The sequence below is a fragment of the Hippoglossus hippoglossus genome, chromosome 1, assembly GCF_009819705.1.
Source record: "Hippoglossus hippoglossus isolate fHipHip1 chromosome 1, fHipHip1.pri, whole genome shotgun sequence".
NCBI lineage: Eukaryota > Metazoa > Chordata > Actinopteri > Pleuronectiformes > Pleuronectidae > Hippoglossus > Hippoglossus hippoglossus.
In genome coordinates, this window is record NC_047151.1 from 8,657,822 (window position 1) to 8,678,521 (window position 20,700).

Below are 20,700 nucleotides of genomic sequence, written 5' to 3' on the forward strand. Positions count from 1 at the left end.
GAAACTCATGCTAAAGCTAGTTAGTTAGTATCTAACAGTGAGCTTATCCAATGGGGACAGTGTTCATATGTGTGGCTACATGGTGTGCCATTGGTTTTGTGATACACTCTCATCCCACCTGTTTCTCTCCACCAGTTCTCCCATGGAGTCTGTGCTCTTCTACGCCATCACCACGCTCCACAACCTGCTGCTGCACCAGGAGGGAGCTAAGATGGCCGTGCGTCTGGCTGATGGCCTGCAGAGGATGGTTCCCCTGCTGAAGAAGAGCAACCCCAAGTTCCTGGCCATCACCACCGACTGTCTGCAGCTTCTGTCCTACGGCAACCAGGAGAGCAAGGTGTGTGTGGAGTTTGTGAATGTGAAATAGTAGCTGGTACAACAGCTCTTACGTGAGACGTTGAAGTTGTTCTGCTTGTGTGTACACGTTTTGTTGTGGGTGCGGCATGTGAACAGAGTTGTTCAGGTGCTGGAACAGAGAGGGTGTGGTTGTAGTTATTTGTTAAGAGTAGTAAAATGAGAGGATTAACTATCTGTAGTGATAATCTGCCTGGACAAGTCACGGCTTTGCTAAAAGTGGTGCGTTGTGAAACGTAAGGGGTTATTTCACAAAGGGTACCTGGAGATTAAAAAGTAAAAGTTGTTCTCCCGTAATCTGCTCCTTGCATACTCACACAGTTCCTGTGTTTCACAGCTGATCATCCTGGCCAACGGTGGTCCTGAGGGTCTAGTTCACATCATGAGAAACTACAGCTATGAGAAGCTGCTGTGGACCACAAGCCGTGTGCTCAAAGTGCTTTCTGTGTGCCCCAGCAACAAACCCGCCATTGTGGAGGCTGGTATGTGATATGTGTTTTCTCTGTCAGCACACACCTGTGAGTACAAAGCAGTCATACAGGTGTGGCAACTTTTTCTTCCCTGTAAAGTGGCTGTTGGCCTCTTGTCAACCACAGCACAGCATGACAGCACGCTTTATGAGATGTTGCTGAGTTATTCTCTGACCCTGCAGGTGGGATGCAGGCTCTGGGAAACCACCTCACAGGTTCCAGCCAGCGTCTGATGCAAAACTGCCTGTGGACACTCAGGAACCTGTCGGACGCTGCTACCAAGCAGGTACACATTTACTGATCATATTAACTTGTCTTCCTCTTTTTTTTTTTTCAGAATTGTTTTGTTTCCCTTATTTAAAAACACAGAACTGTCTGTAACCACTGTGTTACTGTTTTCAGGAGGGTATGGACAGCCTGCTGCAGGAGCTGGTGGGCCTGCTCAGCTCAGATGACATCAACATGCTAACGTGTGCCACCGGCATCCTGTCTAACCTCACATGCAACAACGCCCACAATAAAACCCTGGTCACCCAGACCAATGGGGTCGAGGCACTGATCCACGCCATACTGCGCGCTGGTGAGAAGGAGGATGTGACCGAACCTGCCGTGTGCGCCCTGCGCCACCTGACTTCACGGCACCAGAATGCCGAGATGGCACAGAATGCTGTGAGGAATCACTACGGCATCCCCGCCATCGTCAAGCTGCTCAACCAGCCCTACTACTGGCCCGTCATCAAGGTAGAGTGAGGGAGGGACAGAGGGCGAAGGGACTAGACTGGAGAAATGTGCTGCTAAAGAGATGATGTGTGGTGGTTTCAGGAAGATGTGGGAAAGGGTGGTAGACTGCAAAGCAGGGCATTTGAGGAAAATTTAAGTGAATGACGTTGAGGAGTCATTGGTTTGTTCCGAAGATGAGAATGGGGGGGAATGGGGAGAAGTGGACAGATGGTCAAAGAGGATGGCAGATAGGGAAGAAAGCCAGAGCCCCAGTCTGCCCAAAAGAGCATGAAGTGCTCATGACAGCAGGAACAGTATGTTTTACAGAACCAGACTTTAGATGGGAAACATGACATTACAAAAATTGTTACATTTATCGACTTCAAGTCTTAAAGTTGTTTGTTAGCTTAGTTTTATTTGTGCACCTGTAACAGTGAACAGTATCGTGATCGTATCTTTGCATCTGCTCCCTATCCAAAGGCTGCGGTCGGCCTGATCCGTAACCTGGCCCTCTGCCCAGAGAACCAGGCCCCTCTGAGGGACGCGGGATCCATCCCCTGCCTCGTCAACCTGCTGCTCAAAGCTCACCAGGACGCGCAGAAACATGGCTCATCTGCCCAGCAGACATACCAGGTACATGACAGGCTAGTGTCAAAGGATGCTTATCATCACTGTGTGCCTTTTAAGAGATACTGCACTTAAATGTGTTTTTTTTTTTTGAGCCGTAAAATGGTTTGTTTTTTGATGAAATACATTAATTCTGGTTTTAAAATCACATGTATTACAAAATAAAGTAACAATCTACATTTAAAGGTTGAACATTGCTCATAATGCCACCTAGTGTTTCAGGGCCAGGGCCGATAGATTCAACCATTTGGTGGCATCTCTATGTCATGACATTTTAATATATTTGAAAAGGTTAACACCCGCAAATCAGAGGTAGGCAGCCCCCACATCACCAACGACTGCTCGTGGGTGGGATTCTGGAAAGCTGCGCTAATTTTTAAAACCTATGCTGAAACTAAACCCGCAAACCAACATGTGGTCCACCAATCAGAGATGTCCCCCATCCTCAGCCAAGGCCTTGGGATGAAATTATAGTTTTAGGGTTAGTGGAAATTAGTAGTTGCGTTTTATTCATATTTCTATTGTGTTCATATTTGTTCTCAGGATGGAGTGAGGATGGAGGAGATTGTTGAGGGCTGCACAGGAGCACTGCACATCCTGGCCAGAGATCCCATCAACAGAGCCGAGATCGCCAACATGCAGACTATTCCGCTCTTTGTGCAGGTAAGACGCCGTCAGTGTCTCGATAGTTAACTTGATTATTTTGGTTTCGTTTTTGAATTAATACAAATTTTCTTCCTCCTCAGCTGCTCTACTCTCCAGTGGACAACGTGAAGCGTGTGGCGGCTGGCATCCTGTGCGAGCTGGCCCTGGACAAACCATCAGCAGAGGTCATCGACAGCGAGGGAGCGTCGGCTCCACTGATGGAGCTGCTGCACTCCAATAACGAGGGCATTGGTAGGACCTCCAGATAATGTGCTGTGATTAGCTTACTGTAATGTAGCATGGAGTCATATTTAAAGTGCTGTTCTCTCTCTAAGTGCAGTTTGCCGGTACTTGCACTGGACATGACTGTGTCCACTTAGTCCTAGTCCCTTTAATTTTTATTTATTACAGGTTATTTAAATATTGACCTGTTTCTTATCTCATTGTTGTTTTTTATCTTACTGTCAATTTCTTGCCAAGTTTTGGACAAGAAGATAAATACAACTCTTGAGTCTGTGCAGTAAATATGAAACCACCCAAAGTTATCTTAGCTTAGCTAGCATAAACATTTAGTTTTTGAAGGGATTAAACCATTTTTGTACACCGCTGAATGTGTCCTGCTCTGTTTCCCCTCAGCTACATACGCTGCAGCTGTGCTCTTCAGAATCTCCGAGGACAAGAACCTTGACTACAAGAAGCGAGTGTCTGTGGAACTCACACACTCTCTGTTCAGACACGACGCCCAGGCCTGGGAGATGGTGAGTGTCTGGCGCCCTCCGCTGATACGAGAGCTCAACCTTAAAAGTTGATTTTGAGACATTTGTTTATTGCCTTTAATTTCTTTTTCAATTATTATATAACAAAAGCAAGACTAAGGATTGTATAGGACTGGACATGAAGTAAAGTAAATTTAAGAAACGGACTCTTTGTAATAAAATATATTCAAAATGATGCTCTGAGGACTATTAATAAGCTTTCTATATACAAGTTGTCGGTTTTATGTGACCTCTGCTCTCTTTTGACCTCTGCAGGCCCACAACAGTGTCCCCATGGAAGCAAACTATACAGATGGTGAGTAATTATGGCTGAAATGTGCACATGCAGCACATTCCTCAGCACTAGGTCACTGCACCACATGGTGTTAACATGCTGTCATGTATTAGCAGGTTGACTCCAGGCTGCTGCTCATTTACCACCATCGTTTGGTCGTCAGACTAGTTAAAATTACTCAGTAACTCAAATTACACAGGCCTACATTACATAGATTTCAGTTCTCCTTGTAACTTTCATTTCCTCCTCAAATCAATCATTACTTTGGCCTCTACCGTCTGTTCAGTTTCACAATTCGTTGCTTTCTTTTTCTCTTGTCACATTTCACCAATTGATCCAAATAGATGTATCACACGTTACTACGTAGCCTGATTCTTTTCTCACTTACCTCAGACTTTTCTTTCATCTTAGAAAAGTTCTTATTCTTTATTCGGTCTTTTTTCTCTCAGCACATCCCAACCTATCCCTCATTGCCAAGTCTGTCTAACAGCTTTTCTCTCCATCAAGCTCCACCCTGGTGTTTCCATATCTGTGTTTGCATCGTTCAGATCTTTCTCTTAATTCCTGTTCTTTCCGTCTCTTGGCTTTTCTCCTTTTATGGCGTTGGTATTTTCTGTCTCCTACTCTGTGCAGCAGGACTCAGAGAAAAGGGATCAGCTTCTCCTCTATGATCAAAATGTTTCAGAGATCTGCCTAAAATGTGTAGAAATGTTGATGTTTTCCAGTCGCATGTTCAGTTTTCTAACAAGCAGTGACCACAGCAGTAAATAAACCCTCAGACTATGCTACGCAGGAAGCTAAATGACATAATCAGTTGGTCCTGTATATAACTTGTGAAAAAACTAATTTTGCTATCTCTTGCAGAGCTGGATGGTGGTTTCCAGGGTTACGGGGGATATCCAGCTGACATGGAAGGCATGGGGGGAAATATGATGCCTGATGAATACGCAAGCACCTTCGAGAGACAGCAGTACCCTTATTAAAGGTCAGCGCATGCTTGGATTGTTCATAACTTTGGTCATAACTTTCTTGATCTTTGTCATTAATGTTACTGAGCACAATGCAAAACCAGAAGCAAAAACAATCCGTAGTTGGTATTTATTATGAGTTTGGTGTGGTGTGATCACATTAGATTGACAGTGACCTGGAAACAAACAAACAGTCCTTTTATTTTTTCCCATTGATTCAAATGCTTTATTCAACAACTAGAATGGGATGGTCAGAGTTCATACCTCCGCCAGGGCCCAACAGTCTCCTTAAATCCAATCAAGCCGCACCACACTGCACTAACTCATCGATATCAGTTTCCTAAATATGCCAGATTTTTTATTTATTCCCTGGATCCTCTTCCTGATCCAGATCTACCCCAACACATACCACACCTTTCCACCGAGTTTCATGGTAATCTGTCTCATGTAATCTTGCTCGCAAACAAACAGACAGGGGTGAAAACATTGGCGGAGGTAATTAGGTGATGTCACATGATGAGGAGGACAAAGGTCTGCTGATAACATAGTAAAATTGAACAATATAACTAACCCTAACCCTTTTTCTTTCTCTCATCTTCTTATAGACGCAGAAGAAAGAGAGAAGTGACAGAGGAGGTGACATTGGACATAATGGGACAAAGAAGAAGAGAATATAGAGATTCCAGTAGAGATGCTTCCCTCTGCTCTCAGCCTGATGTAATATATGCAATTATCACCGAGTATGGACTCATAATCTTAACAGGGCTCTACTTTGTTTTATAGCCTAATTTTTCTGATTATAATTCTGACGATGGCAAAGCTTGTAGGTTTCTGTTAGAGAACCTTCTGAGTGTGTGTGTGTGTGTGTGTGTGTGCAAGTGAGTATGTGTGTGAGAGCGTGTGTGTTTGTGCTTTTGGGTGGGTATTCTATGCCAAAGAGATTTTATTTTGTGACGATAATCATGTAGCTTCCTTTTTTTTTTTCTTTTCTTTTTTTTATAAGAAAAAGAAACAAAAAAAACAGAATAATAGTTGAAAACACTGCCAGAGGTGGCTCAACGTGCTCGGTGCACCTGCTCACCGCTCTTTCTTTCTTTTCTTTTCTTAATGCCTTTGTAACGGACGCTGCTGTCTATGCTGTGGTTTTGACGCTATATTCTGTCAACTTTCTCTGCCGCTGTGACCCAGGAGTCGCAGAAGAGTTGGTTAACACAGAGTCGTTCTTCTTCTCGGGCACTAATTCAGTAGGAGTGAACAAACAGGGGGGGTTGTGGATGTCGTGGATAGATGCGTGAGAGAGCAGTGTAGGGCTGCACCCACTGTGACGTCATCAGCTGAAATGTGGATTATTAAGTCAACAAGATGGTTGTCCGTGTTTTTTATGAATTGTTTCTCATCTTTTATAAGTTATTTACTGGGAAAGGTTCACATTACCAGAATATTAACATACGTTTGATTAGAAACTGAACTTAAAGAGGTGATCTTTTGTGACTATAATGATTAGCAGGACAACAGTGTGGGTAACGTGTTTTTAAAGACTTGTCTAACAGATGAGATAGTGTAGTTGGGGACGGCCCTACAGCTAGAGAAAAAACTACTGACAGGGAAATTTGTCTTTCTACTTAATAAGAGTTTTTACTGAAATTTTGTTTAATAAAAATAAAGGATATATTAAGCATATTATTGTGTCCATGTTTATTAAATGTTCTATCTGTTTCTAGCCTTTGCAGATACACTGCTCCACCGGTGCAACACTCAGGCCTTGGTATTTGTACCTAGTTTGGTCTGTTTCTATCTGTGCAAAACATAATATTTATGAAGCTGAGCTAAATTCAGTTCCTATACTATGCAGCCCCACTTTCTTTCAACCTTGATGCATGGCAAGGAATTTAGCTCCTGATGGAGCTATCTCAGTATAACTGACATAGAACTGGTGCAGACCTGTAGCTCCTCCGCCCACCTCTACTACTACTACTACTACTACCACTACTACTACAGGCCTTTTATTCCCTGTTTATGTCAAAAGGGAAAGAAAAACAGCTTTGCACCTCTGTAAAATTTCAAAAGTTAACATTCAACTCCTCCATCCATTCTCCATTTTTTTATTTTTTTGACTGGATTCTGTTTTTTTTATTTTCCAGACATGTTTCTTGCCAGCTTATCCCACATTCATAACTGGTAACTTCAGATTTGTACGTTATTGACTCCAGCTCTCTCTTTTTCTCTCCAGTTTTCAGATCAGTGTCTTGCAGCTTATTTTACATCAGTCTCTCACTCACTAAACATTAAATCATTTTTTTTGTCTTTTTCATTTGTTGTTTTTCTGCTCTGCATAAAAGACAAACTCTAGTTTGTTCATTTTTCCTATAGTAGCCCAATCTCACTTCAAAGCATTATTAAGCTGGATGTTCGCTTTGCCTTCAAACTATTTAAAGGTTCTTATGTGTCGCTGTCTCTTTCATCTGACATGTTTCAGACAGCAAAATGCAAATAGGGAGACAAATACATTAAGTGTGGATCACTGAAAATTGATAAACCAGCTAAAATGGCACTCAGCAGAACGCACATCTCAACCAAGGCCCAACAGTCTCTTTAGATTTAATCAAGTTGCACCGAGATCCATTAATTGTCCCCTGGAAAATAAGTGAAATGTTTAAAAAAAATGCCCTAACCCGTTAAAGAAAGTGGGGGGGAAAAAAAATCATAGACATGCACCAAAATTGAATGGGTTCTTCTCTGACTCATACCACATCCTTCCACCGAATTTCGTAGTCATCCTTCCAGTAGTCTTTGTGTAATCCTGCTAACTAACAGACAAACTGAGATAAATAGACTTTGGTTTGCATTCCACACAAACAAAACCCTCGGGGAGAGTTCATAGCTGGCAGAATAATAAAATCTGTATAAAACACTGAGGATGACCTCAGTCCCTGACGTCTGGAGACATTATGGACGACTGTGGCTTCAGTGTGTTGTAGTATTCTGGTCAATAATATATTGATTGTTTGCGTTTGCATAGGGACAGTGTGGTTTTATTCAACTTCACCATGTCCATATAGAAAATATATTCACACTTTAACTAAACATCTCATTGGCCAGTGAAAACCGACACATCATGCAGTCACAACATACAGTCATAATAAACGTGAGGCGTGAACCCGACACAAAGGAGAAGATTTGATAACATGTTACTTAAAGATTATTGCTAGAATTCAATATTATAGTATAACTCTGAGTATAGAAAGTGTGTGTGAGACTTTACAACATTATGGGCTTTATTCCATTTGTTCCTTGTGTCTGCTCATTCAGTCGCTCATGTGTTTCATACATGCAACAGAGAAATAATCATCATCGCGGTGAAGAAGTCCCAGGATGTTCAAACTGCCGTCGCCTTATGTGAAAATCTGCTGTTTTCTTCATGCATCTGTCCATTGATGCGTTTTGATGTTGAGCTTCTATCAATATCTTGAAATACCAGAATCCACCTTTCATTCCCTTCACTCATTCCAAAAAAAGAAATTATGCATGAGTCAAGTCATTTTGGAGCGAGACTTCACCTCCTTCCCTCAACCCAATCCGATCACCGATATAATAAAAGAAAAGCTGGTTTGAGGTTTATATATATATATATATACAGTATATATATCCTCAGGTCTCCACTCTCAGAGACACCACCCACTCCGTCCACAGGGCTGAAGAACTGAACTACAGAGGAGCTCCAAGCAGGAGAGAAATCCACGTCCAATCAGCTTTAGATCACGTTATCAAACATGTGCATGGACTGCATGATGTTTTCATCCTGGACAAGAGGAACAAAAATTCGAATTATTTCAATAACTGTGGGTGAAAGTGTAGTTTACATTAGTCACATCCTTAAATGTGTGTGTGATGAATTATTGATATTATTCAAAATTCAATCGACCTTTTGACACGTCTCCAGGAACTCGTCAATGGTGACCACCCCGTCTTTGTTCCTGTCCATTTTCTGAAGAAAAGCAAAACATGATCACTGGAGACTGTATGTGAAGATGGACGACAGAGAAGCCCAAGTGTCGATCGCCACCTGGTGGCTGGCTGCAGTATAGGTCATAAACCCTGCCTCCTCCATGTTAGTGGATGGGACATGGACCAAAGTAAAAAGTCTCAAAACAAATATATTTCTCTCAAAGATGGTTTCAGTTTTTTTTTTTCATCATACTGATGTTTGTTCAAGTTCATTTTAATTTGATGCTATAAAAAGAAAGTGACACATTGACAGCTGAGACCTTGCTACCGTGGCTCCATCCCCTGATTGCTACAGTGCAGATTCTGGTTCCAATATACTTCCTTTCTGGATAGTGGGAGGAAATGGAGATGGGTCGTCCATTTTTATATACTAATATACTATATATACTTCTCTACTAAGTGACACTCTGTGAGTTTTACCTGGAAGAAGATGTCCACATGATCCTTGGGGGCGCAGTCCCTCATGTTGGGGTACGTATAGTTCCCCATCATGTCATAGATGGAGTTCATGATGTCTGTCATCTCCTGCACAAAACAGGGAGAAGAAGGGAAAAGTAAAAACATGAGCTGACAACATGAGACTGTTCACACTAACAAGGGATGGAAGCGGCACCTCTCTGGTGATGCAGCCGTCCTTGTTGAGATCGTACAGATTAAAAGCCCAGTTGAGTTTGTCAATGGTGGAGCCTCTCAAGATGATGGACAGACTGATAACAAAGTCCTGCAGCAGAGACAAGAACAGAAAGAGTTGACAGAGAGCAGGGGAGAATACCAACATCAGCAAAACAACAAAGTAAAAGTGCTTCGGTATAATAGGGAAAATGAGTTCCTGACTGGGAAAAGTCTGCAAAAAGTTTGGTACAGAAGTTGCCGACGTCATCAATTATTAACCAAGAAACATAATTTGAAAATTAGCTCTAAAATAGAAGCTTTTAATGTGAACTTTTTTAATTTCAATTTTTAACTATTTATATGCCTGTTTCACCTGATCCTGTTTCTTTGCACTTCGTTAAAATGCTAATATTGAAAAGAGGTGTCAAGAGGTTGTTTTTTTTTTTTTTCATATTCTGACTTCAAATAACATGAACACACCAAAGTTGACTTCACGTCACAGGAAGTGGGAGCTTCCGAGGAGCACGTGAATGCACACTCATAGTGCACAGGAAAGTGAAAGAGAGAAGAAGAAGACTGTTTATCCACTGGTGGAGACCACATTAGGTTTTAGGACAGTTTCTGATGAGAGAGTGTTTCTCACCTCAAAGTTAACCGCTCCATTGTTGTGGGTGTCGAAAGCTTCAAACAGGAAATGCGCGTACATACTGGAATCTGAAAGGAGGACAAGACAAAGTGAAAAACAAAATATCTCTGTGTTTCTTTGTGGTCTTCACACTTATGTACAATACAGTTGAAGTTGTGTCCTTATTGCCTCAACTGATGAGAAACATAAAACATAATTTTTATATATCATATTTTATATACTGTTTTTATATCATACTTCATAAATTTCCAAATCAATATTTGTGACTTTGCTCATAAATTGTAACAAGGAAACAACAAAAACTGAAGCCACATACGCACATACACACCTAAATTCGAAATTTTAACTTTGGCCCTGCTTGGGGCTGTGAAAGGTTCGTTTTCACTTCACTTTTCTCGATTCAAAAATCTTTCTGTCACTAAAAATACATATTTCCAATCTCGTCTCTGGTAGAGACAACAGTAGGTGACCTTTCCATTGAGTAGAGCTCAAAGTTAAAAGTATGGACTGAAAGTGGGTTATTATCTGATGCAGCGTTTGACTGGACTAAAACCCTGTGGTCATGACAAGTGATGGTAAACTGCACCTCTGGGTTTAATCACACTGAAGGTGAAGTATACAGGATCTCACTTCATGTTGAGATTCCTCAGGTTTGACATATTCATAATATAATTAATGTTTGGAGAAATTGTTGAAGTAGATGGATGTAAGGATGTGAGTCTGACTGACCTCCCTGAGGGAAGAAATGGGAGTAGATGCTTTTAAATGTCTCTTCGTTCACCACACCGCTCGGACACTCCTGTAAGAAAAATCACACACATACATGATGAAAATAGACATGAATCTACTGTATTAAGATATTGTATATTCATATACATGCTTATCCAAGGAAGATCAATAATGCAAAGGAGGCTCGGACTGACGCTCTTGAATCCTCGGTAAAGGACCTGCAGCTCCTTCTTGTTGAAGCTGGTCTGCTGTACAAGACGGTCGAGCCCCTCCGGTCTGTAACGCACTGTTGACAGTTCTCCATCATCAGCTATACTTCCTGCACGGAGGGAGGGATGAATGAAAGAGTTACTCGCTCAGATGCACAAGTATCCTTGAAGACTTGTGTCCTGAGGGAAAAATGTGACAGTGCAGAAAATATAATGAGGAAAAGAAAAAAAAGTGACAAGATATGAAGTTAGTGTGTAAAAGGATGAGGTGCTGTTGTGACTAAATGATTGAATTCATATCAGGGGAATGTGTGTGATATCCGTGTGTGTGATATCCGTGTGTGTGCGTGTGTGTGCGTGTGTGTGTGTGTGTGTGTGTGCGTGTGTGTCCGGACACTTGCTTGGATTGTCTGAAGCGTTGGACCCAGAGCGACAGCAGGGGAGCAGTTTGAGGAGCCGCTGCTTTATGGTCTTTTTATTGGATTTGTATGGAGGATTACCTGTAAACAACCAATCACAGCAGAGATTAGAGGCAGATAGAGCGGCCCACATAGTGGAGACCATGTTAAATGGATGAAACATGAGCCAAACTCCACTCAAATACTTGGAATCACATGTCCAAGCAACTTGGTTCGAGCAAATTAGATTGCTGACCTGGCTTTGAACCAGCGTGACCCGACAGACGAAAACAGTTTGAAGAGCATCAGCATGTGAGGCCCAGAGAAATGACATGTGACTGAAGCTGAGTCTGAGAGGCCAGACACTGTTTTAAATGTTTTATTTAACTAGGTTAACTAGGGAAGGCATGTTTTTTTAAATCCTCAATTTAACCAGTAGGTAATTTGTAATAAAACCTCTCTTCTACAAGGTGGGCCTGCACACTAATTTAGTTGGTTGTAAAATTACATTATTTTAACTGAATCAGTTTAGATCAACAGCAGCTTCTTTACTCTACTAAATTAAATCCAATCCATCCAATATCTGTTGAAATAATTGTGTCTGGTTCAAAGAAGAGGACCGTCTGACCAACACCAGACCAACTTCTATAACATACAGTTTCCTATAAGTGACTAAACCAATGTTTAAATCATTTTATTTCTTTCACACTGGTAGTTTCATATATATTTTTATTATCTTGTTCCAGCTCTTCATTGAAGCTATCTGATCTTTACACCGGGTAGAATAATCAAGCCAGACTCCATGTTTTTATGGATGTGCCACTGACTTAAGTGGAATGGAAATCAAGTGTATCAACACACACACACACACACACACACACACACACACACACACACACACACACACACACATACACACACACACACACACACACACACACACACACACACACACACACACACACACACACACACACACACACACACACACACACACAGAGAAGTGAGTAGTTGTGGTAGAGGAAATGCTGAAAGTGTTTCCGAAAGGTCAAGTGAGTCTAGTTGTGACATCTATAAATGCCAGTGGACCATGGTTGTCTGTCTGTCTGTCTCTGTCTGTTTCTCTGTCTGTCTGTCTGTCTGTCTGTCTGTCTGTCTGTCTCGCTCTCTCTCTGTCTGTATCTCTGTCTGTCTGTCTGTCTCTCTCTCTCTGTCCGTCTCTCTGTCTCTGTCTGTATCTCTGTCTGTCTGTCTGTCTGTCTGTCTCTGTCTGTCCAATGTAAATCAAGCTACATCTGTAATTTCAGATACCATAAAACTAACCATAGCTGACACAGAGCTTCACTTCAAGTTATAATTCAGTTCACCCACTAAATATCACCAACATCATTCTACATTACTTCCCACAGGAACCTGAAAGAAATTTAATAAGTAAAATATTTGTGCAGGTTATATGGAGGAGGATGAGGTGTCTGTATTGATAGTAACTACAGTAAATGACAGGAAAACACCCCATGCTTCATCTGTAACACCTTCCACTTGTTCCCTCTGACCTCTGACCTCTGACCTGACAGTACCCGTTGACCTGTTGACAGTGTGACACTGCAGACATGTCCGCTCATCTTCAACAGGCCATTGTATATCATGTATCTCTGGTCTGTGCTGAACACGTTTGTCTCTGTTTCTTCAGTTTTCCGTCCTCGTCATGTTGCATCTGATGAGCCTCTCTCTCTTCCTCTGGAATCAGTTTGTCGACTCATGTTCTGTGAGTTGTGATGCTCTTCTTTTCCTCTTTTGTCCTTCCTCACAGTTTGAATCCAATCTTGTGTCCATTAGACATTTGCCAGCTAATGACTTGTTCCAGAGCGGCATGTCTTGCCATCTTATGATGGATTACACTCTCTCTTTCCATTTTCATCAAGCTGATGATCCAATAAAACACAAATAAGTTTTCCTTCCCCTTCACCGCTCCTCCTCTCCTCCAGCAGGAGCAGCAGAGCGCAGACACACAAAGTAAAACACAAAGCTTGCCTTCATCCTCTCGCTCGTCTGTTCTCAGACTTCGGCTGCTCCTTAATTCTCTTTGTGCTGTTTCCTGGTGTCTGATGCTTCAGGTTCCTAAAGGCATCTCCATTATGTAGTCTCTCTGAACCAAAGCCTGGCACAGAGACTTTAGATAGACACAAAACAGCCAGAGAACAAAGTCATGTAGATGTGAGTATTGTCTTCATCTCTTGCCTCTAAAGTTTCACCTCCTCGCCTCGTCTCAGATTGATTCCGACTCTCCTCCAGTCATGTCACAGCCTTCAGTTCAGTCAACTCCTCTCGCATCTACAACAACTACAATAACTTCTATATATAAACGTAACTTCATCCAACAAAGTACATTTACACAGTTATTGTACTTAAGAACATTTGTCATGTATCTTTACTTAAGTAGATGTATTTTCAGGTAATTTTCACTTTTAGTCCACTAAATATATCAACAAATATCAGTACTTCAGAGCGGCCAGGTACACATTAGTTTCATATCAATGGATTTGTAAGAAACTGAAACTCAGCCATAATAACGTAGTAGACTGTGGCACTAGGAGCTAGCCTACACTCAGCAAGTACTTTTAATATTTGAAGTATATTTAAAGGCAAGCACTTACTTACTTTTACTCCAGTAGAAAAGTGAATGTGGTACTTTTACTTGAGTGAGCTACATTTTGTCATGTTTAAGAAATAAAGAAATATAATATAATATTTCCTGGACACAAATCACAAATTGAAAAGATATTCAAACAAGATATTGCAATGGATACAGAATTCAAGTCGATCATGAATAGTAACACTTTCAAATATCGATTAAGTAAAGGCTTAAACTTGGTATAATCACAGTTAAAGGAACCGACACTGATGTGAATGAATCAAAACTATATAATTTGCCAAACTAACACTTGGGTTAGGGTTGCAAATAAAAAACTACCTTTTGTTCATTTATTTGTACCTTTACCTGTCAGTTAAATGTTTGAGTACTTCCTCAGCCACTGACAACAGGGAGGGCGTCTCCAGATGTGCATGTGTCCCTCCAGCCACTAGAGGGCAGTGTTGAACCACAGAATTCAATTCTGAATCCAATTCAGAGAAAACATAAACGAGGTATCTCAGTATCTCACTGTGAGAAATAGTGAATTTCCCCCGATGTGTGGATGAATAAAGTTCTATCTAATCTAACAATAAACATGCATCTCAGGTAGATTTAAATATTTATTCAAAACGTAATCTTTGGAATCACATAACCATAACAATAACTTATTATAGTCTAATTATTTTAGAATAAAGCAGCTGCTTCTCCTCTCTTGGCTGGTCCTCACAAATTCAAAGGGCTGTTTGAGGTTTAAGACGAGTGGGTCAATGAGTGTCCGCAAATCTATAGAGAGACGTGCATGTGTGCGTCTTTGTTCTAGTAGTTTATAGTGTATTCCTCACTGACATAACTGGCCGTGGATATTGAGGACACGTCAATCAAACTATCATGGAAAAGCAAACAACGTTCACAGAACCTCACACACACACACACACACACACACACACACACACACACACACACACACACACACACACACGGCACCTCAGCCGTCTGAGACTCAAAATGTAAAACTAAGTAAGAAGATAAAAGAGACAGAAAACAAAGAAAGCTTCCCTGCTGTTTTCTTTCTTTTCCAGCGGACATGTTTCGACGTGACAGAGCACAGGGTGTTGATCACAGACAGTGACGAGCCTGAGGCCAGCAGTGTGACGTGACCTGTTCACACAGAAAACAGGGTGAGGTGTTGTTCTTAGAGACGACGCCGATTATAAACGATGAGCTCAGCTGAAGCATTATTCCATGAAGTGATGTGATTCACATGGGACATGAATGTGTTTCCTCCATATGTTCATAATGTCAGAGTAAAACACAACCAGCTTGTTTAATTCAACTCTATGGAGGCACTTTCTGCTTCTGGGATAACTTAGTGATAATAAGAAAAAAGTAATAAAGAAATATAACCTTCAAAGTGTTCCACAGCACAAAGTGAACAGTGCCCATCTGACTCAACAGTTAATATCCCAGCAGCTCATCCTCAGTTCAGCTCAGGGTCAATCAGGGTGACTTTGATTCAAATCAATGAGTACAAATGCAGCCCTCCAAGGCCGATCGATACACTCTCTCACTCCCCTGCTGTTATAAACACTTTTAGAGTCTCTTTTAGCAAACGACTCCAGCTCAAAGTATCTCAACTGTGGAAGAGTCACTGAGACAAGTTCATAAGAAAACTTGAAGGGCACTCAGGAGGGTGCATTCCTCCGCCAGGGCCTGACAGTCCCCTTATGAAACCACATTTAAATTCACTAAATCCAGATGTTAATTTGAATCTGGAACAAATTGCACACATTCATAAATATCAGACACCTCAATGTGACTTATGTTTTCATCAAGATCCATGAATTATTTTCAGAGAAATTAGCAGTTTTTGTGTAATCCTGCTAACAAACCAACAAACATTCACTCCTTAGCAAAGGGAAAAGAACAAAACATGACTGAAGGGCATTGAAACAGTTCTGAGGGTCACAAGTTTCACAAAGGATTTTAATTATTAAGGATTTTGCAAAGGCCCATAATCAGATTTAGTCTTTTGAAGCCTAAGACATCGCCTTTAAGTTTTTTCCTAACTTGTGAAGTAAAGTCTAATCAATGGGCTTTAGAAATAAAAGTTTAAGAGCTTGAAAACATTGACTTAGAAGATAAAACAAATCACAGTGGAGGGATTAAAGCCTTTGAAAGTGGAAGCTGCATGTATATGCTTTATGCATAATGACTGTTTCTTGGTTTTCTCATTTGGCCTTGTGAAGACAAATCAAAACCTTCTTCCCAAAACTCTGAAAAAGTTTTTTAAAAAGTTTACATTGAAATTGAAATTGGCGATGTTCATTATATTTTTACCCTGCCCTCGCTCTGTGTGTGTGTGTGTGTGTGTGTGTGTGTGTGTGTGTGTGTGTGTGTGTGTGTGTGTGTGTGTGTGTGTGTGTGTGGGAGGTCATGGCAGCTTAAGGAAGGTCATACGGTGCAAAATGAATGTTTGTAAGTTAATATTACTCATGGAGCTGCTTCTGTGCTGACTATAATCCTTCAGAAGGACACGGCTCAGATTATATACAGACATTTTACACACACACACTCACACACACACACAATTGAAGTCACACACTCTTTTTCTTCCTGCTGACAACAGAGAGGGTCCTCACACAGAGACGGACGTCACCTCATAAGTTACGCAGCGTCTTCCTTGATATTTTTGTCACACAACATCTATCTCAATATGACAGCAGTCAACAGACTAAAGCTGTTTCCATTTGGCACCTACAACTTGAAAACTATTAGGCTTTTATTTTGAAATAAGCTAAACATATTGTGTTATTATTCCTGTTAAAAGGACAAGCTAAATAATAAATTATGATCAGAGGTGGTGAAGATTCACGTGTATACTGTTAAGTAAATTAATCTGACAGCTGTAGTTACGTTGTAGATTTAAATTATTGATACAAAATGTAATCGTGTATTTTTATAGATTAAAGAACCAGCACTATGTCAATAATTAATCTTTACCTGCTGTAACATTAAAACAACACTATGTGGGCTACATTTTGCAGAACAACAGCGACCTCTGCTGCCTCAAGAGGCAAGTTTCCTCACTTAACATTGGACTTAAATGGTGTTTTTTTATGTTTTCTAAGTCTTTGAACTGATTTACAGTGTGACATTAATCTACTCCTGAACTCACTGGGCCTGAATGTGGCAGTTAAAGCCACTGACTGTCAGTTAGACACGACTCAGCGGCACCGCACTACATAAAGACATTGTACCAATAAATTAATTATGAAGCTTTTATTTTGAGATAAAATAGTTGCATAATGCTTAAACATTAACGTATCTATAGTTATAATTCAACAATATAACACAAATGATGCTGAAATGTCAAATTCTGCAAAATAAATACTTTTATTTTGGTACATTAAGTACATTTCCATACTAATACTTCCGGTAAATGTTGCAGTATTTTACAGAATGTAGCACTTTTTCTTGAACAGAGTATATGAGCTCGTAGCTGCTGTTACTTTTATGTAAGGGAAAAGATGTGAGCATTTCTCCCAACACTGCACCTGCATGCAAAAACCCTTTCAGTTATAAATGCAGGAGCAGTGGACATGATCCTGAAATGATGATTATACTGTACAAGAGGATATCATCACAGCAAAGAGGAAGACTGTGTCATTACCAGATTAAACTCTAAGCCCCAAATAAGTAAAAACAAAAACATGAACCTTGAAGGAAGCGTTCCAGGAAATTTACCTAATTGCTTCCTTGTTGAGAGTTTAGATAAGAAGACTGTTACCACTGTGTGTATGTGAATGTGAATGTGTATATGTATGTGTATGTGTATGTGTATACAGTATGTGTATGTGTATGTGTATGTGTATGTGTATGTGTATGTGTATGTGTGTATGTGTATGTGTATGTGTATACAGTATGTGTATGTGTATGTGTATGTGTATGTGTATACAGTATGTGTATGTGTATGTGTATGTGTATGTGTGTATGTGTATGTGTATGTGTATGTGTATGTGTATACAGTATGTGTATGTGTATGTGTATGTGTATGTGTGTATGTGTATGTGTATGTGTATGTGTATACAGTATGTGTATGTGTATGTGTATGTGTATGTGTATGTGTATACAGTATGTGTATGTGTATGTGTATGTGTATGTGTATGTGTATGTGTATGTGTATATGCTTGTGTATGTGCATGTGTATGTATGCATGCAAATAGCTGAGCATAAAGACTGTAAACATGGAAACAGTTTGACTGCCTCTGTACAAAAGTAACAAAATCCTCCTGCTCCTGTTTCCAGTCTTAATGCTAAGCTAAGCTAACCGGCTGCTCTTGCTGGCTGATATGAGAATGGTGTCAATCTTCTCAGCCAAAAGAAAATACGTGTCACACTATTCCTATGATTCTCTAATATTACAGTGAGTCTACATGGCTGTAGAAAGTGATGACTGGACAACCAGTATGAATAATGTATGAACACAGCAGAAAAAACAACAAGGTGATTTCAGCAGCTTCACAGCAGAGCAGCTGATAGACCATTTAAAAACCCCTTCTGACAGACCTCCTCACAAACATAGCTATTGGTTCATCAATATACGTTTGACTGTTCGGTCTGTATATGACACACACAGTTGAACAGCACAGTTCTATGCCTCAGGTTGTTGGACACTAAAAAGGTTTGTTTTTGTGAACGCCTCCTAAAGCCTCAGTGTTCATGCACCTGTTCACTGTTTGTTTAACCTGCTGCTGAATGGCCACCACACGCTATTGTGCCGGCAACAACTACAGCCTCCACCCGTCTGTACATCCCTCCCCTTTATGATACTCCACTTTAGAAATGACAGAAAACGCTGTGCTGCTCTTCGTGTAATTTCAAAGGAGTTGTTCTTATTTGGTTATTTTTAATAGAAACGTCTATTTCGGGAAGTTGTCCATGAACCTTACAAAGCACCAAATGTATGTGTGTGTGTGTGTGTGTGTGTGTGTGTGTGTGTGTGTGTGTGTGTGTGTGTGTGTGTGTGTGTGTGTGTGTGTGTGTGTGTGTGTGTGTGTGTGTGTGTGTGTGCCTCACTGATCTAAACACATCATTTTAGATGACAAGAAATGAACAGGACTCTTCTTTTGTTGTGTCTCGTTTCTTCAGGCCTCACCAGTGTATTTATTTGAACTATTCCCATGATGGTAACAGATGACAGTTGTTTTTCTAACAGTTGTTTTTCTAACGTCTTTGTCAAACTCTTCAGCTTTGAACTTGTTTTTTTCCCATTTTCTCACTGCACTAAATTTTTCAGAGCTGACGGCACGAACACAAACACATAAAATACCAATACCAAGATACCAATTTTGATTTATTTGCTGAAATGTTATGGCTGTCACTAATTATTTGTGTCCTCCATCAAGCTCTTGAATTATTTTGCAATCAATCAATTTCTTGTTCAGTCTATAAAATGTCCAGAACCGAGGGCGACATCTTCAAGTCCTAAATTAATCTTTATGTACATTTAGGATTCAAACAGAAATAATAGCAAATCATCAGAGATCATTTAGATTTTTTGTTGAAATTAAAAAATATATAATTTTGAATTTTGAATTTTTTATTAATTAATATTGTTGCCAAATCGCATTTCACATTCAGAGTCATTCATACATTCACTCCTTTAAGTGCCTATGACTTTACACCCAAACTCATGTGTGTGTCTCTGAGTCTCATTCACTTTTGCACATATATTGTTATTTAAAACTTTTTTTAAACACATCTGTAACATCACTGAGATGAAGCTGCTGTTTGGAGCAGCTGCAGTCTTCAGTGTCCACAGTCACACTGAGGGAATGTTGAATTTAAAGTAAACCTGACCTCCCCTGTCACTTTTTATATTTCATATTTTTGACATTATATTTCAATATAATATTGCACAGATAGATTTCAGCTCTTTAAAAAGTTGTGTACATTTACTGGTGTGGCAGCTGACAGAATTAAAACCCTTCAAGTCAAACAGTGTTATCAGTGAGCCTGAGTGGTCTCCTGCTCACAGCAGTTTAACAGATACTCTTGGTTTGTAGGTAACTTTCCTCACAGTGACTGCAGATGTGCAGGTCAGCAAACAGCAAACAGCAAACCAGCCATCAGTTGTGAAGAAGAGACGGGCCGTGTCCTTGCAGCCTGCACCTACCTGTGAGCGGGTCGTGAGATCTGTCCAGCTCTGTGGACTCTGACAAACTCTGATCCTGACTCCGGGATTTCATCTTTTGTTCCGGAGCACCGAGCTGAGCCTGCGGGATCCGTGCGCGCGTGGCAGCCGCAGCTCATCTACCACTTGTCTTCATCACTGCCCCGCAAACTCACTGCTCCTCACGCACCAGCCCGCGTGAGCTGCGGGCACAGCAGCGACACGCGGGGGGAAAGTTGAACAGAGCGCGTCTCTCCGCGTCCCCGGCTCCAAACCTCAGTATCAGTGCGCGCTCACGTCCACAGAGGATCCTGAGGGGTCAAGGTTCACATGTAGGGATGATATTCTGATGCTGACTTCACATCTGTAAACATCAGCTGACAGCTGGAACATCTGTATCTCTGCAGCTGTGAGGGGAAGAGAGAGATGGTGGGGGAGAGAGAGAGAGAGAGAGAGAGAGAGA

At 40.9% G+C, this 20,700-nt stretch overlaps 2 protein-coding genes across 4 annotated transcripts in view; one reads left to right on the forward strand and one right to left on the reverse strand.

Annotated features, from left to right (window-relative positions):
- jupa (junction plakoglobin a) overlaps positions 1–20,700 on the forward strand; it is a 33,766-nt gene that overhangs the window by 13,008 nt on the left and 58 nt on the right. Inside the window, exons 6-16 of one of the 3 annotated variants that reach the window (XR_004615424.1) lie at positions 136–337; positions 692–836; positions 1,007–1,110; positions 1,227–1,565; positions 2,025–2,177; positions 2,715–2,834; positions 2,918–3,068; positions 3,453–3,574; positions 3,848–3,887; positions 4,731–4,851; positions 5,440–5,684. Coding sequence is in view for 2 of the 3 variants with exons in the window: in XM_034600220.1 (XP_034456111.1) it covers positions 136–337; positions 692–836; positions 1,007–1,110; positions 1,227–1,565; positions 2,025–2,177; positions 2,715–2,834; positions 2,918–3,068; positions 3,453–3,574; positions 3,848–3,887; positions 4,731–4,849 (1,495 nt within the window). In the remaining variant the exon portion in view is untranslated. Of the gene's footprint in view, positions 1–135; positions 338–691; positions 837–1,006; positions 1,111–1,226; positions 1,566–2,024; positions 2,178–2,714; positions 2,835–2,917; positions 3,069–3,452; positions 3,575–3,847; positions 3,888–4,730; positions 4,852–5,439; positions 6,515–20,700 lie in introns of those variants that run through there. The other 2 variants (XM_034600220.1, XM_034600212.1) reach the window with 2 other exon arrangements.
- LOC117770781 (Kv channel-interacting protein 2-like) lies at positions 8,265–20,662 on the reverse strand. The gene is made up of 9 exons (XM_034600493.1): positions 20,241–20,662; positions 11,437–11,535; positions 11,021–11,145; positions 10,827–10,896; positions 10,095–10,165; positions 9,453–9,560; positions 9,260–9,364; positions 8,757–8,819; positions 8,265–8,633 (listed from the first exon to the last, which is right to left on the reverse strand). The coding sequence occupies exons 1-9, from the start codon at positions 20,311–20,313 to the stop codon at positions 8,586–8,588; spliced, it is 762 nt and encodes a 253-aa protein (XP_034456384.1). The 5' UTR covers positions 20,314–20,662; the 3' UTR covers positions 8,265–8,585.

Bases quoted from the DNA above. Each gene is read 5' to 3' on its own strand.
- LOC117770781 (XM_034600493.1), bottom strand. From the start codon at position 20,313: ATGAAATCCCGGAGTCAGGATCAGAGTTTGTCAGAGTCCACAGAGCTG. The intron at 11,146-11,436 runs GCAAGTGTCCGG...CCCTCCGTGCAG, and splicing joins CAACGCTTCAGACAATCCAA to GAAGTATAGCTGATGATGGA. The intron at 10,166-10,826 runs GTCAGTCAGACT...TCCTCCTTTCAG, and splicing joins CCATTTCTTCCCTCAGGGAG to ATTCCAGTATGTACGCGCAT.